This window comes from Xenopus tropicalis, chromosome 6 (assembly GCF_000004195.4).
Source record: "Xenopus tropicalis strain Nigerian chromosome 6, UCB_Xtro_10.0, whole genome shotgun sequence".
Lineage (NCBI taxonomy): Eukaryota > Metazoa > Chordata > Amphibia > Anura > Pipidae > Xenopus > Xenopus tropicalis.
In genome coordinates, this window is record NC_030682.2 from 70,620,884 (window position 1) to 70,634,448 (window position 13,565).

Below are 13,565 nucleotides of genomic sequence, written 5' to 3' on the forward strand. Positions count from 1 at the left end.
GAGCAGCTTGGGAAGGAGAGTGAGAGACAGAAAATGTAACCAGGTGATGGTCAGAGAAGGGGAAGTGGACACTGTTAAAATATGAAAGGGACAGATTTTTGGTAAAGAATGAATCCAGAAAGTGGCCATTCTTATGAGTCGGAGTGTTTGTCCACTGCTGGAGTTCAAAGGATGAAGTTAGGCGGAGAAAATGTGAGGGCCAAGGTTGTGAGGGATCATCAATGTGGGAGTTGAAATCCTCAAGGATGATTGCAGGGCCATCAGTACAGAGGGAAAAAGAGAGCCATGCTTCAAAATCAGAAAGGAAGGTAGCAGAGATGGAGGCTGACGGGAGCCTGTAAATGACAGCCACCTGTACAGAGAGAGGATGGAAGAGTTGTAGGGCACGCACCTCAAATGAGTGAAACAAAAAAGCTGGAGGAATAGGAATAGATGCAAACAGACAGTGGGAGGACTGGAGAATTCCAACTCCCCCAGTGCCCAGTGGTCCGTAGGGTGTGGGAGAAAGACAGACTGCCATGAGAGAGTGCTGCTTCAGTGGCGGTATCATTCTGCAAAAGCCAGGTTTCTGTTAATGCAAGGAGATGAAATGATTTAGAGCAGAACAGATCATGGATTAACGTAGCTTTGTTAGTTAAGGGACGGGCATTAAAGGAACAGTAACACCAAAAAATTAAAGAGTTTTAAAGTAAAAGAAATATAATGTACTGTTGCCCTGCACTGGTAAAAGTTGTGTGTTTGCTACAGTAACTCTACTATAGTTTATATAAATAAGCTGCTGTGTAGCCATGGGGGCAGCCATTCAAGCTGGAAAAAAGGAGAAAAGGCACAGGTTACATAGCAGATAATGGATAAGCTCTGTATAATACAATAGTGTTTTATCTGTTATCTGCTAAGTGCCTGTGCCTTTTCTCCGTTGAATGGCTGCCCCCATGGCTACACAGCTGCATTCTTTATATAAACCATACTAGTGTTTCTGAGGCAAACAACCCAGTTGTATCAGTGCAGAGCAGCAGTACACTATATTGGAATTTCTTTTATACACTTGAATTTTTTGGTGTTACTGTTCCTTTAAGAAGGGCACAAGAAAACAGAAGGCAGGAAGAGAGTAGAGTGGAAACCTTTATAAGGTTAGAAACACCAGAGGAATGAAAGGCTTTAAGCATCGGGGCCGAAGGACAAGGACGAATATAAGGTATGGAGCAGGGCCCGGGGTTTGGAGAGACACCCCCTGCAGCCAGCTATAGTAGGAGAAAGAGTGAGAAGATGTGATCAGAGGATTTAAAATGAGTGTGCCTCCGCATACAGACAGTAACCGGGGGACAAAGGTGTTGCAAGTAGTTATAAATGTGAAAGAGCTGGAGTATGTAGATGGGAGCAGGGAGGGGCATATGTGGATGGAGTATGGACAGACAACAGGGGGGGTTAAAGGAAAAGGATACCTTAGGGAGCACCATGCATAAAATGAAGTGAGTTTTGCCATTAGCAGGTGGCAGATGACAGTTGGCAGTCCTGCTTTGTGGTTTAGGTAGGAAGGAACTATATATGCAGGAGGAGTAATGAGATTATTAGTGCTGTTCAGGCAATGCTCTCCAAATACATCCATCCTATTTTATATATTTTTTACATTGGTATTCTGTTTATTATTGTTGAGCATTGGTTTAGTATTGGTAAGTAGTTTCCCTCAATTTTGGGGACCATTGTGTGGGTTTGAGGGACTGGGGTTACCCTATTGTTTGGTTTGCTTCCCTGATCTTTATTAGCCGCAAGCTTGATTCAAACAAAACAGTGTAATAAACAAAACTTTGAGACATCAGCTTATCAGAAAAAGGATACTTACTCCTGTTAGGTCTAAATAAGGTTTGCCTAGTAAGGCACTAAACCTTAGAACCTTAGCTCCTTTTGTTTGCAGCAGCTCTTTAAAGAGTCATTCTCTTTACTCACCTTTGCACAGACTTTCAGAGAGAGGGACCTGTGAAAGTAGGGAAGCAGGTTGCTTTTTTCATGGGTCCCTCTCTGGCCCCTTGGCTCTCATTCACAGACTCTTCTCAGGCCCTTGGCTCTCTTTCAGGATATGAAATACTCCCACACAGTGGAAACTGGTAACTCCTTCAGACACACAAGATAGCCCCTAAGTGTGGAAACACACCCCTTTTACAGGCAATGCCAGCTTTAACCTCAGATTCCACTTCACTACCATTATGAGAGGGAAAAGCAATCCTTTTTTTTAGGCCAACCTCTGCAACCCATACAATGCACCTCAAATGCACTTTTTAGGGCAGACAGGCATGTTTGTACACGAATAAGCCACCAGCTAACTAAGATTTTTCTTTTTAATACACCCAATTTTATCAATATAACTATTTATGCATGGGTGACACAGGAAAAATTTCAAGAGACTAGAACATGTAAAGGTAAACAAAGGTCCGGTAATTATGGCATTTATGCCAAGGTACTAATCGTGCTTTGTTAAACTTTGCTAAAGTTTTGATACATCACCACACAGAAGGTTAATAGTTATATTAAGAAATATTGGCCTAGACCCTATATGGTAGTGTTTTGGGGTATCCTTAATTCAGTGCATAACAACCAGTTCTAGACAGTATCATTCATTGGCTAGTACAGCAAATAAAGTACTGTCTAGCATAAAAAGGCCATCAACTTGAGGGATGAGAACATAATTTTGCCTCTTTATATGTCCCTTCTGCTTCACCTTGAGTATGCAGTGCAGTTTTGGGCTCCAACTGTTAAGAATGAAATTAATGAACTGGAGAGACGTGCAAATAAATTAGTAAAAGAGGTGGATAAACTGTGAGGGTAGACTATCAAGGTTTCGGTTGGTTTCTCTGGAGAAAAGGTCATAGGCCACCCCTATAGACTAAAGGAACAGAACTTTCAGTTAAAGCAGCAAAGGTGGTTCTTCACGATGAGAGCAGTGAGGTTGTGGAATACCCTGCCAGATTATGTTGTGATGGAAGGTTCTATTAACACCTTTAAGAGTGGCTTGGATCATTTCTTGAAGTATAATATCCAAGTATATTGTTATTTTAAGATTTACAGTTAGTTTGTATAGGTATTGGCATTTATAGTTTATATACAGTATGTAGGTTACTCTGCATTTCGCCATTGGCAAATTCTTTCACGAAACTGCTGCAAAAATTTACCATTGTGTCAAAAAAAGTTGCGGTTGTGTCAGTCAAAAAAAGTCCTGTGGTAGCTACATTTCGCTAATTTTTGGGTGGAGCAAAGTGGGGCAGATTCGCTCATCACTAATGTATGTGTATACAAAGGCTGTCAGGACCAGCTGGGATTTGAACTCTGGTGTGTGTGTTTCTGTACTTACCAACTGAGCCACTGGAGGCTCTGCCTACGTACCTGTTGAATTCCTGTTGTCTGCTCCATTTTCTCTACCCACATTATTAGTCCCACGTGTAACCCATCATTTAGTTAAGACCCTTAATGGCCTTCTCCTGGCCATTGCTGTTTGCTTGGTCATTACACTTTCTAGCTTAGATCTTACCCGCTTGAGACCCCCATCTGGTTCCTAGTTCCTGAGTCTTGCCTGGTTCTTTGTTCCCTGCCTTGTACCTGTACCCCTCTTGTTCTTTTATGTGGATCTCCCAGTTTTGACCTTGAACTTTTCTTCGACTCCTCTTAGTAGCTGCCTGTCCAGAGTACTGGCCTGATTACTGGACTCTGCTTCTGCCTGCCGATTGCTTCTGTTACTGGTCACTTTCACCTTGCACCTGTAGGGACCCATACGGTTAAATGGCCCCTATGGCTTTAAATCCCTAAAGGTTTGGTTCCCTTAGATGCTGGGCAGAAGGAAATGTATCTAAGTAAGTTCATTAACATATGTATGCTATTGGCTAGCAGGTATGGTGACCATTTCCTGCCTCACTTTGGTATAGTGCTGGGAAAGGAAAGGAGTGGCACTTCCTTTTTGTTTCCACCTGAGGAACAGGGTGGATGTGTGCTGTGAGCCCAGGGCATGTGCCAACGCCCAGTTGAAGTTGGGGAACAGGGCCCCATGAATGAGGCATTAGATAGTCCCTATATAGTACAATCTAGGAGTGTAAGGCAGTTAGGGTTGAGCTAGAAAGAGCAGTTCTGAGCTCCTACATAGGACTTGCCATTTTGGAGGTATCTCTCCCAGGCCACATTGCCTGTAGTGTAGGGATCAAAGTGAATAGGGAATCAGGATAGAGAATTCCCTGAGGTGATCCACTACGGGGTGTGGCAGAGGTGAAGTGAGATTCCTGCCAAGTCTGTCTGTAGGGGAGTGTCAGTCTGTATTACACTCTGTATGTGTTGCCCGTACTACTGGCCTCTGAGAAGCTGTATTGTGAATAACCCTGTGGATGTTAAATAAACACTTATTATTTAGTTGTTTGTCGCCCTCTGTTTTTTTTTTTCTTCATAACAGTAAGAGAGGTGTAGTTGCACAAGACCCTCACCTTCCTCTTCAGCTATTGAGCTGAAATAGAGGTTACACACCAGTTGCTGCTTTGTTATTTTGTCTTCATTTACCCGCTTGAGACCCCCATCTGGTTCCTAGTTCCTGAGTCTTGCCTGGTTCTTTGTTCCCTGCCTTGTACCTGTACCCCTCTTGTTCTTTTATGTGGATCTCCCAGTTTTGACCTTGAACTTTTCTTCGACTCCTCTTAGTAGCTGCCTGTCCAGAGTACTGGCCTGATTACTGGACTCTGCTTCTGCCTGCCGATTGCTTCTGTTACTGGTCACTTTCACCTTGCACCTGTAGGGACCCATACGGTTAAATGGCCCCTATGGCTTTAAATCCCTAAAGGTTTGGTTCCCTTAGATGCTGGGCAGAAGGAAATGTATCTAAGTAAGTTCATTAACATATGTATGCTATTGGCTAGCAGGTATGGTGACCATTTCCTGCCTCACTTTGGTATAGTGCTGGGAAAGGAAAGGAGTGGCACTTCCTTTTTGTTTCCACCTGAGGAACAGGGTGGATGTGTGCTGTGAGCCCAGGGCATGTGCCAACGCCCAGTTGAAGTTGGGGAACAGGGCCCCATGAATGAGGCATTAGATAGTCCCTATATAGTACAATCTAGGAGTGTAAGGCAGTTAGGGTTGAGCTAGAAAGAGCAGTTCTGAGCTCCTACATAGGACTTGCCATTTTGGAGGTATCTCTCCCAGGCCACATTGCCTGTAGTGTAGGGATCAAAGTGAATAGGGAATCAGGATAGAGAATTCCCTGAGGTGATCCACTACGGGGTGTGGCAGAGGTGAAGTGAGATTCCTGCCAAGTCTGTCTGTAGGGGAGTGTCAGTCTGTATTACACTCTGTATGTGTTGCCCGTACTACTGGCCTCTGAGAAGCTGTATTGTGAATAACCCTGTGGATGTTAAATAAACACTTATTATTTAGTTGTTTGTCGCCCTCTGTTTTTTTTTTTCTTCATAACAGTAAGAGAGGTGTAGTTGCACAAGACCCTCACCTTCCTCTTCAGCTATTGAGCTGAAATAGAGGTTACACACCAGTTGCTGCTTTGTTATTTTGTCTTCATTTAAACCTTGCATTCATGTTTTCATGGCTCGTTTCTGGTATATCCTGGGTTACCCAGTGTACAGACTCCCATCTGCTTGCTTCTTCTTAGAAATTTCAGAATGTAACACAGGCCTATTAAAGTATGTGTACTGTATGTATGTGCACTGGGGTTTATTTGGAGGGGGTTGAACTTAATGAGCTTTGGCCTTTTTCAACCTAACTATGTTACTAGGTAAATTATTTAACAATATAGGGCTGATTCACTTAATTGCGTTAATTTTTATTGCACGCTTTTTTGCGTTAAAATAGATGCGAAAATTAACACGCAATTCACTATAGTATTTTGCTCTACCGCATGCGTTAATTTGCGCGCTGAAATAACACTAACGCATGATTCACAAATATTTAGACGCGCTTAATATCACGTTAGTCTATGCGAAAATTAACACCTACTTGAGGCAGGCAGTAATTATAGAAAAGTACAGTTAATGAGCTTTTGGCAATAAAATATGGACTTTGCAGTGTGATTTATTCAAGTATGTGTTGGCCCTAGAGTGATGCAGCCTCCAGTTTGCAGGGAAATGGTCATTTTCAGTACAGTGATTTTCCGTAAGTATTGGCATGTATGGCTAACACGGCGTGGGTTTTTTTTTGCACGCGGCAACTATTTATACACTATGCGTTGATTAGCGCTCGTTCCATAAAATACCGCACAAAAATAGTCTTCACTCATAAATTAACACAAGTATGCTTTTAGTGAATCGTGCGTTAAGACGCGAACAATTATACGCGATACAAATTTTAACGCATGCTATAAATAACGCACGTTTTAACGCACTTTCGTGAATCGGCCCTCATATATGAATAAAGGCTACATTTTTTTCTATAACAAGACCTGTGAGTGTTGGATTTTTTGAGATTATTATAGTATATATAAATCCAAGCACCTAGGATGTGTTAATGTGTATAAGTACCAAATAAAATGGTACTCGCCTGACAATGGCTTGACCAGTGACCATGATGAGTACTATAAGAGATGTACAAAGTTACATGCTTTTTACATATAAGCATGCCCTGAATATTTTAATGGTGTTAGTATGTGCAGAATATGGATGTAAAATATCATCAGGTACCTCCTACTTATTTGATCAAGACTGTGTTATAAGCAAAATATCCTTTTTTTATTTATTTTTATTACATGGAAAGAAGAATGTCATGACTTACCTGTTCTTTAACAGATGCAAGAATAGCCGATGTTGTTTCTGTTTCAGAACCATCTCCATTGGATGTATTCAATATTGGGCTAAGGGAACTGGTTTTCTCTGAACATGACGGTTGGTCTGGAACAGGCATAGCTCCTATGTTTGGAAAAAGGAAAATATTTTATGTTTTATATATATATATATATATATACAGGTATACACACACACACACACAACACAGAGGTGCACATCAACAATGTAGAAAACAAGTGTTCAGGTGCAAGAAAAATGGGAAATATGCAAAAAAAATTTGCATTTTTGTGCCCCAGTAGTCAGGAACTTTAAGTAACAACTACTTTACTTACAAAAGCAGATGAAATTTTGAATCTACAGTACATGAATAGTTTTTCAAGTATCACTTTTATAAATTGCCTCATTGTGTGCTCTCAATTGCATATACAGGGAAGCAAAGCCATATTAGGGTAGTCTGATTGTTCAGGAGAATAATTAAACGATATGTGAGATACTCTAAGGAAAAGTAAATAAAGTTTTATATTTTTTTTTATCTCTTGGCATTGATCACTTCTTGTATGCTAGGAAGGTTAAAGGGGTTCTCCACCCAAAAACTACTTTTTGCATGTGAAAGAGAATGTAATTCTAAGAAACATTCCAAAATACATTAATTACATATTTTTATAGTTTGTAAATGCAATTGCTACTGAAAGCAGTATCTTGTCTGGCTGGGTTACAAGACTGATTAAGCTGATTAAAAGACCTAGAGGAAAACTGCCTCCTGTTACTTTATTTTAAGTATGGATGTTAGATACCTGCAGATAACTAATAAACAAACACTGGTTGCAATATCAGTTACAAATAATGTGAAACCCACTGAGATGCATGGATGTTGTTTAGAATTAGAATACATTTTCTTTTATTAGGCAAAAAATTGAGTTTTTAGGTGAAGGACCCCTTTAAGTCAACAAGCCACCTGGAGTTCAACAAACCGCACCACTCTGTATAACCCCCCTGATCCCCAAGTACATCCCCAGACATAACCTTCGCTCTACACACAACCTCTTTCTCTCCTCCTCACTCTCGCATCCAGGACTTCTCACACGCTGCACCAATCCTCTAGAACACTCTTCCCTGTCCCATTAGACACTGCCAGAGTCTCCAAGCCTTTAAACAGTGTCTTAAAACTCACATTTTCTTTCAAGCCTGTAACCTAAACCCTCATAAATGCGATAACTCACTGAGCACCCCTAACCTTCCCTCATATACTCACTAACCACTGGTTTTCACCTCTTACTCTGCACTTACTGTCACTTTACACACCAACATGAACGCCATGCTAGTTACCCTGACCTTATGTCTCAGCTGCCCTCCATTTTAGAATGTAAGCTCTTGTGAGCAGGGTCCTCCCCATAGTGTCTCTAATCCTTATCTAAATTTAACTGTAAACCATTTTTTGTGAATTGTCTATATGTACATGTTAACTGTTTTGTCTTTTGTACCCCTTTATTCTGTAAAGTGCTGCATGAAGTGATGGCGCTATATAAATAATAATAATTTCTGTAAGGCTAATGATACTTGAATTAATTCCAGCAGGCAGAAGTCAAAACACCGAAAAGCACAAGTGTTTACATTAGGAATGAATGGAGGGTGATTCTGAGAAGTAGAAAAAAATGTATGTGATGCTTTATGTGCCTTAATATCTAAGGTTGCATATACCCTAACAGGTTTAGAAACAAGTTCCCATCTCTGAAAAGAGCAACTGGATGTGGGATGTTCTTTAATATGGTAATTCCTAGTAATACAACTGTTATAGTTAGCAACATTCAAGACCCTGGTCATTTGTGATTATATGCTGAGTGACAGTAATTACCTATGGTGGCCCATATATACCAATAAAAATTATTATAAATTGGCAGTATATACTCTTGTTCAACTGGAGCTCAATTAATAGGGCTTGTAATGGACATACATTTTGCCTATAGTTTTAATCACAAAAAATCTATGGTTTTTGTTATTTTTTTAGTGAAACAGGTCAAACATGGAAATTGAAGCTACTCTATCATTGGTTCTTGCAAGACAGATAATCAGATTACCAGTCCACAAAATAATCCTTTTGCAAATAGTGAAGGGAAGGGATTGCTTATACAAAGTGTGAAAGCAAAATAATACTTTGTAACTAAGAAATGTGTTTATAGCTGCATACTGGTATATGGGTCTCTACTATCTCTTTAAATGAAAACACTTCCTGCAAATTAATCTGAAAATGGCACTTCCATTTGATTATTGTGCATGTATGGAATGTATTATCTGGAATACTTGGGATTTATTATCTGGAATACTTGGGACCTGTTGGTCTTTTCATTAAGGCCCAGGATAAGTTACGGTGCTAGCCAGTCAAAATGTTACAGGGCAACCCTTTTGAAATAAAAACAAAAAAAGTGTTACAAAGGTGATAACTTTATTGGCTAACTAAGATCATAGCAAGCTTTCAGAACATTTTAGTTCCTTTTTTTTTAAGATGATTACAATGAAGCTGTGGTGTCCATTTGTGTGCAAGGTGTTAACAAAGTCATATATAAGGGGACCTGCAAGGGACAAATAGATACAAGGTACAAGATAATGTGGATCAAAGTGGCTGGTTATAAAGTAGGGCTAAGTTACTGAAGTGTGAAATAGAAGGAATTCCACTTGATCAATTGGTCCAGTGTCTGTACAAATGTTTGTATTTCTGGCTTGGTGCTGGCATTTCTTAATTTACATAATTTGCCATAAATACAAGGCCCAGGTTCAGCCCCTTCTCTGTGATTTTCTGTTTTAAAATTTCCCTTAAGGAACAACATTCTTAAATCATTTATTGAGTGGTGAGGGCTGTTGAAATGGTGTGTCCAGTTTTTTATTAGTTATAGAAAAGCTGTGGTATATATTTCTCTTTCTCAGGCTTTGACCAGTCTCTCCTATATACGGTCCTACTGTTGGGCATCTAGTGCATTGTATTAAGTACACCACATTGGAAAAGAACACTACTGGCCATGGATGCTGTACTCCTCTAATCTGTCTGGAATCCTTATTTTGTCTGAATACATTGGGGCTCATTTATCAATGCATCGCAGCACACAAACCGACGCAATTATGATTATGCACCATTTTGTGGGCACACGCAATTGCATATGCGTTACATTGCGCTGGTTCATTTATTTTTCCGCCAGTTCTTTTTATGCGCATGTCGCAAATACTGGGCAATAATGTTGCAAACAACTACATGTTTTTTGGGGGTGTGGCTAGGGGCGTGTTTTAAGTGCCCAATTTTTGCGAGAGTGCTCCCTTTGCGCCTATATATGTGCTATATGCGCGTGTATAGGGGCAGATTTGCGCAGGCACGGCTGCATTGAAATCTTTATGCCTGTTCATTTGTGGCGTATTTCTGACTGCGTGTTCTTCAACATTTGCGCTAGTATATTCGCAGATTTGCGCTACAATAAACTAATTTAGGTATGTCATTAATAAAACCATGTTAATGTTAATTTATGATATGTTGATTAGCATTGTTAGAAAATTATAATTGTTAATTTGCTTACAATGTTTTAATAACATTTACCATTTTTTTTTAACTTTGTTCTTATCTATAAAGGCAGTTTCCCTTGTTAATGTGATGGAGTCTTTCATATCATTTTTCCATTTAAACACCAACTGACTAGGTTGTTAAGTTAGGAAGCATGTAGTTGGTACGGGTTTATTAGAGCATTAGCTTGCGCCATCTATGCACACAATTTATGACAAGTTTTGCGTCGTCATATGTGCAGTTTTGCGACATCATATGTGCATGTTTGCATGGCGCAGCAGTTTGCGTCAACACTAGCGCATGAAACTTTAAGCGACCGTGTTTGTGCTATACTGTTAAATATGCTTATGCGCAGGGCAAAAGTTTTGCCTCTGAGACTATCATAGCGCTGCGATGCGTTGGTAAATGAGCCCCATTGTTTTTTGCCACAGGGATATGTTCCATTTTTGTTGGGTTGTATTAAGGCACTTCTTGTTATTAGTTTTTTTAGGTTTCTGAGCTGCCTAAGTGCTAGGAGTGATGGATCTGGGAATATGCTTATTAGCCTCTTGTCCTTATGAAGTGTACACTGTAGATCCTTGGCTATTTTTCTGAGGGTCTTTAGTTGGGGATTGTATGTGACCACTAGAGGAACCGGATTTATTTCAGGTTTGTGTTTGTATTGTAGAAGTAGACTTCTGAAAAAACCTGGTGGCTATATGAACTTCAGTCCTTGGGCTGTAGCCCCTAATAATGAAGGCTGCTTTGAATGTTTTAAGGTGGTGATCTCTTGATAAATATCCAGTTCATCCTCCCAGACAACAACAACTGTAATGAATTCATGGATCAATGTTTTCTAGTGATGAGCGAATTTTTTCACCAGGGATGAATTTACAGCGAATTTCCACATTTCACCACTGGTGAATTGTTTTACGAAACTTCTGTAAAAATTTGCCACGGAAAAAAATAGTCCGTCAAAAATGGGCATGGGCGACAAAAATAAGACACAGGCAACAAAAAAGTTGCACGACAAATGCATTTCACTGATTTTTTGCTGTTTTGCGAAATGGGACAGATTCACTCATCACTAATGTTTTCTTAAAGTTTAGATTATTTTTATTTTAGGGGGAAATGTGGGGCCTAAACTACTAAATAAAACCCATTTGAACAAGAAAAATAAACAACTGTTTCCATAAATTGCATTACTATACATCAAACTGACCATAAATAAAAAATTTAAAGATTTAGAAAGTTTGCATAATTACATTATTCATTAATATTCATTAATCCCTTTTTAAATACAGGAATGACATCAGCTTTCCTCCAATCCATAGGTACCATACCAGATGAAAGAGAGTCTGAGAATATCAGGAATAGAGGCCATGCTAAAACTTAATCTAGCTCTCTCACTACTGTGTATTCCATCACATAATTTTGAGTAAACCTTTATGTACCATATGCTGCATTAACCCCCAGTTGATAAGACTGGTAAGAAGTAGTGGCAACCTAATTTCATATTTTTGCCACATAAGCTTTAGAATAAATGTGGAGATTACTTTGCTCTTGTGATGAAAAAAACATAATGCCTAAAGAAGGTATGGATTGCGCATTAAACACATTTAAAATATGTCTTATATAGTACAGTACATACATAAACCGCATGCAACTAGGTTACAATAGTAAAAAAAGATCAACAATTTGGTTAGAATGAATTCACTCTAACCAAATTGTTTACATTATAGAACTAACTATATATTTCAATAAACACAATTAACTATATATTGCAATAAATAGAAATCCTGTATATGTTTTTTCTGTTCACTAGCTTAATGTTTCATGTTTTTTGAAGGCTGAAGTAATAAGAGGTTGCGTATAGAAGATTTTAGATTTACATGTGCTATCTCATCATGAACTAATTTCTTTTGGATGTTCAACCTTCCAATAGCCATATATATATATATATTAAAAAGCTGCTGAGAAACTTGATGAGACTGATAGGGTTAAATGATTAAGCACCCAGAAGTCCTATATCTTCAAAGAGACTTCATAGTTATGCTTTGGTTATACAATCTCCAATGCATTTTCAATGGATAATTTTGTTTGCTTTAATGCACAAAATTAGATACTACGGTACCTATTTGGTGTAAATATTTTAGAGTCACTTGTTTTTGGTTTAGGACATATTATATTATATATATATATATGTATGTATGTATGTATATCTTTATTTATAAAGCGCTACTTATGTAAGCAGCGCTGTACAGTAGAACACATTAATACAAACAGGGGGTTAAAGATAATGGATAAATACAAAGTACAACAATAAATACAAATAAATACAAGGAGTCAGAAACACAAGATGAAGGAGGTCCCTGCCCCGTAGAGCTTACAATCTATATGGGAGGGGTAACTAACAGACACAAATGGGCAAATGTAAGTGCTGTAGGTCACAGTGGGTGACACTACAATATAAGTGCCAGTTCCCAGATCAGGTGCTGGGTGAGTGCTCCAAAAGGTAGTCTTTAAGTTTTGTTTTAAAAAGACTGAGGAAGGATTCTCTCCGGAGGAAATCAGGGAGGGCATTCCAAATGTAAGGGGCAGCAAGGCAGAAAGGTTTAAGGCGGGAAACAGCAGTAGTAGTGGGGGACGCAACCAAACGGTTGCTCTGCGAGGAACGAAGGAGTCGGCCAGGAACGTACGGAGACACAAGGGAAGAGATGTAGTGAGGGGCAGAGGAATGGAGGGCTTTGAAGGCTAAGAGAAGGAGTTTGTACACTATTCTTTGTTTAATAGGAAGCCACGATAAGGACTTTAGCAGGGGAAGGGCCCGAACTCTCCTGGATGAGAGGAGGAGAATTCTGGCAGCAGTGTTTAATATAGACTGTAGGGAGGAAAGATGGGAGTTAGGGAGGCCAGTTAGCAGCAGGTTACAGTAGTCAAGTTGGGATAGGATGAGCGCGTGCATGAGCAGCCTAGCTGTTACAGTAGAAAGAAAGGGACAGATTTTGGCAATATTGCGTAAGAAAAAGTGACAGGTTTTGACAGTGGTGTTAGTATAGTCAGAGAAGGAGAGACTGGAGTCAAAGATCACCCCCAAGCAACGCATGGAATTGACAGGGTTGATGAGGGTCAATAGAGATAGAAAAGGGGGGAGTAGGACCAGGCTTAGGCGGAAAGATCATTAGTTCAGTTTTTGTTAGGTTCAATTTGAGGTGGCATTGGTTCATCCAATTAGAGATAGCCAGTAGGCAGTTAGAGATTTGAGTCTCAGTTTCAACTGTTAATGAAGGGGT

At 39.6% G+C, this 13,565-nt stretch overlaps 1 protein-coding gene across 11 annotated transcripts in view; it reads right to left on the bottom strand.

Annotated features, from left to right (window-relative positions):
- The window catches only part of ctnnd2 (catenin delta 2), a 494,372-nt gene that overhangs the window by 411,737 nt on the left and 69,070 nt on the right, over nt 1-13,565 (bottom strand). For all 11 annotated transcript variants that reach the window (XM_031903685.1, XM_031903679.1, XM_031903678.1 and 8 more), the window contains exon 2: nt 6,742-6,875. In XM_031903685.1, the coding sequence (XP_031759545.1) occupies nt 6,742-6,875 (134 nt within the window). The remainder of the gene's footprint in view (nt 1-6,741; nt 6,876-13,565) is intronic.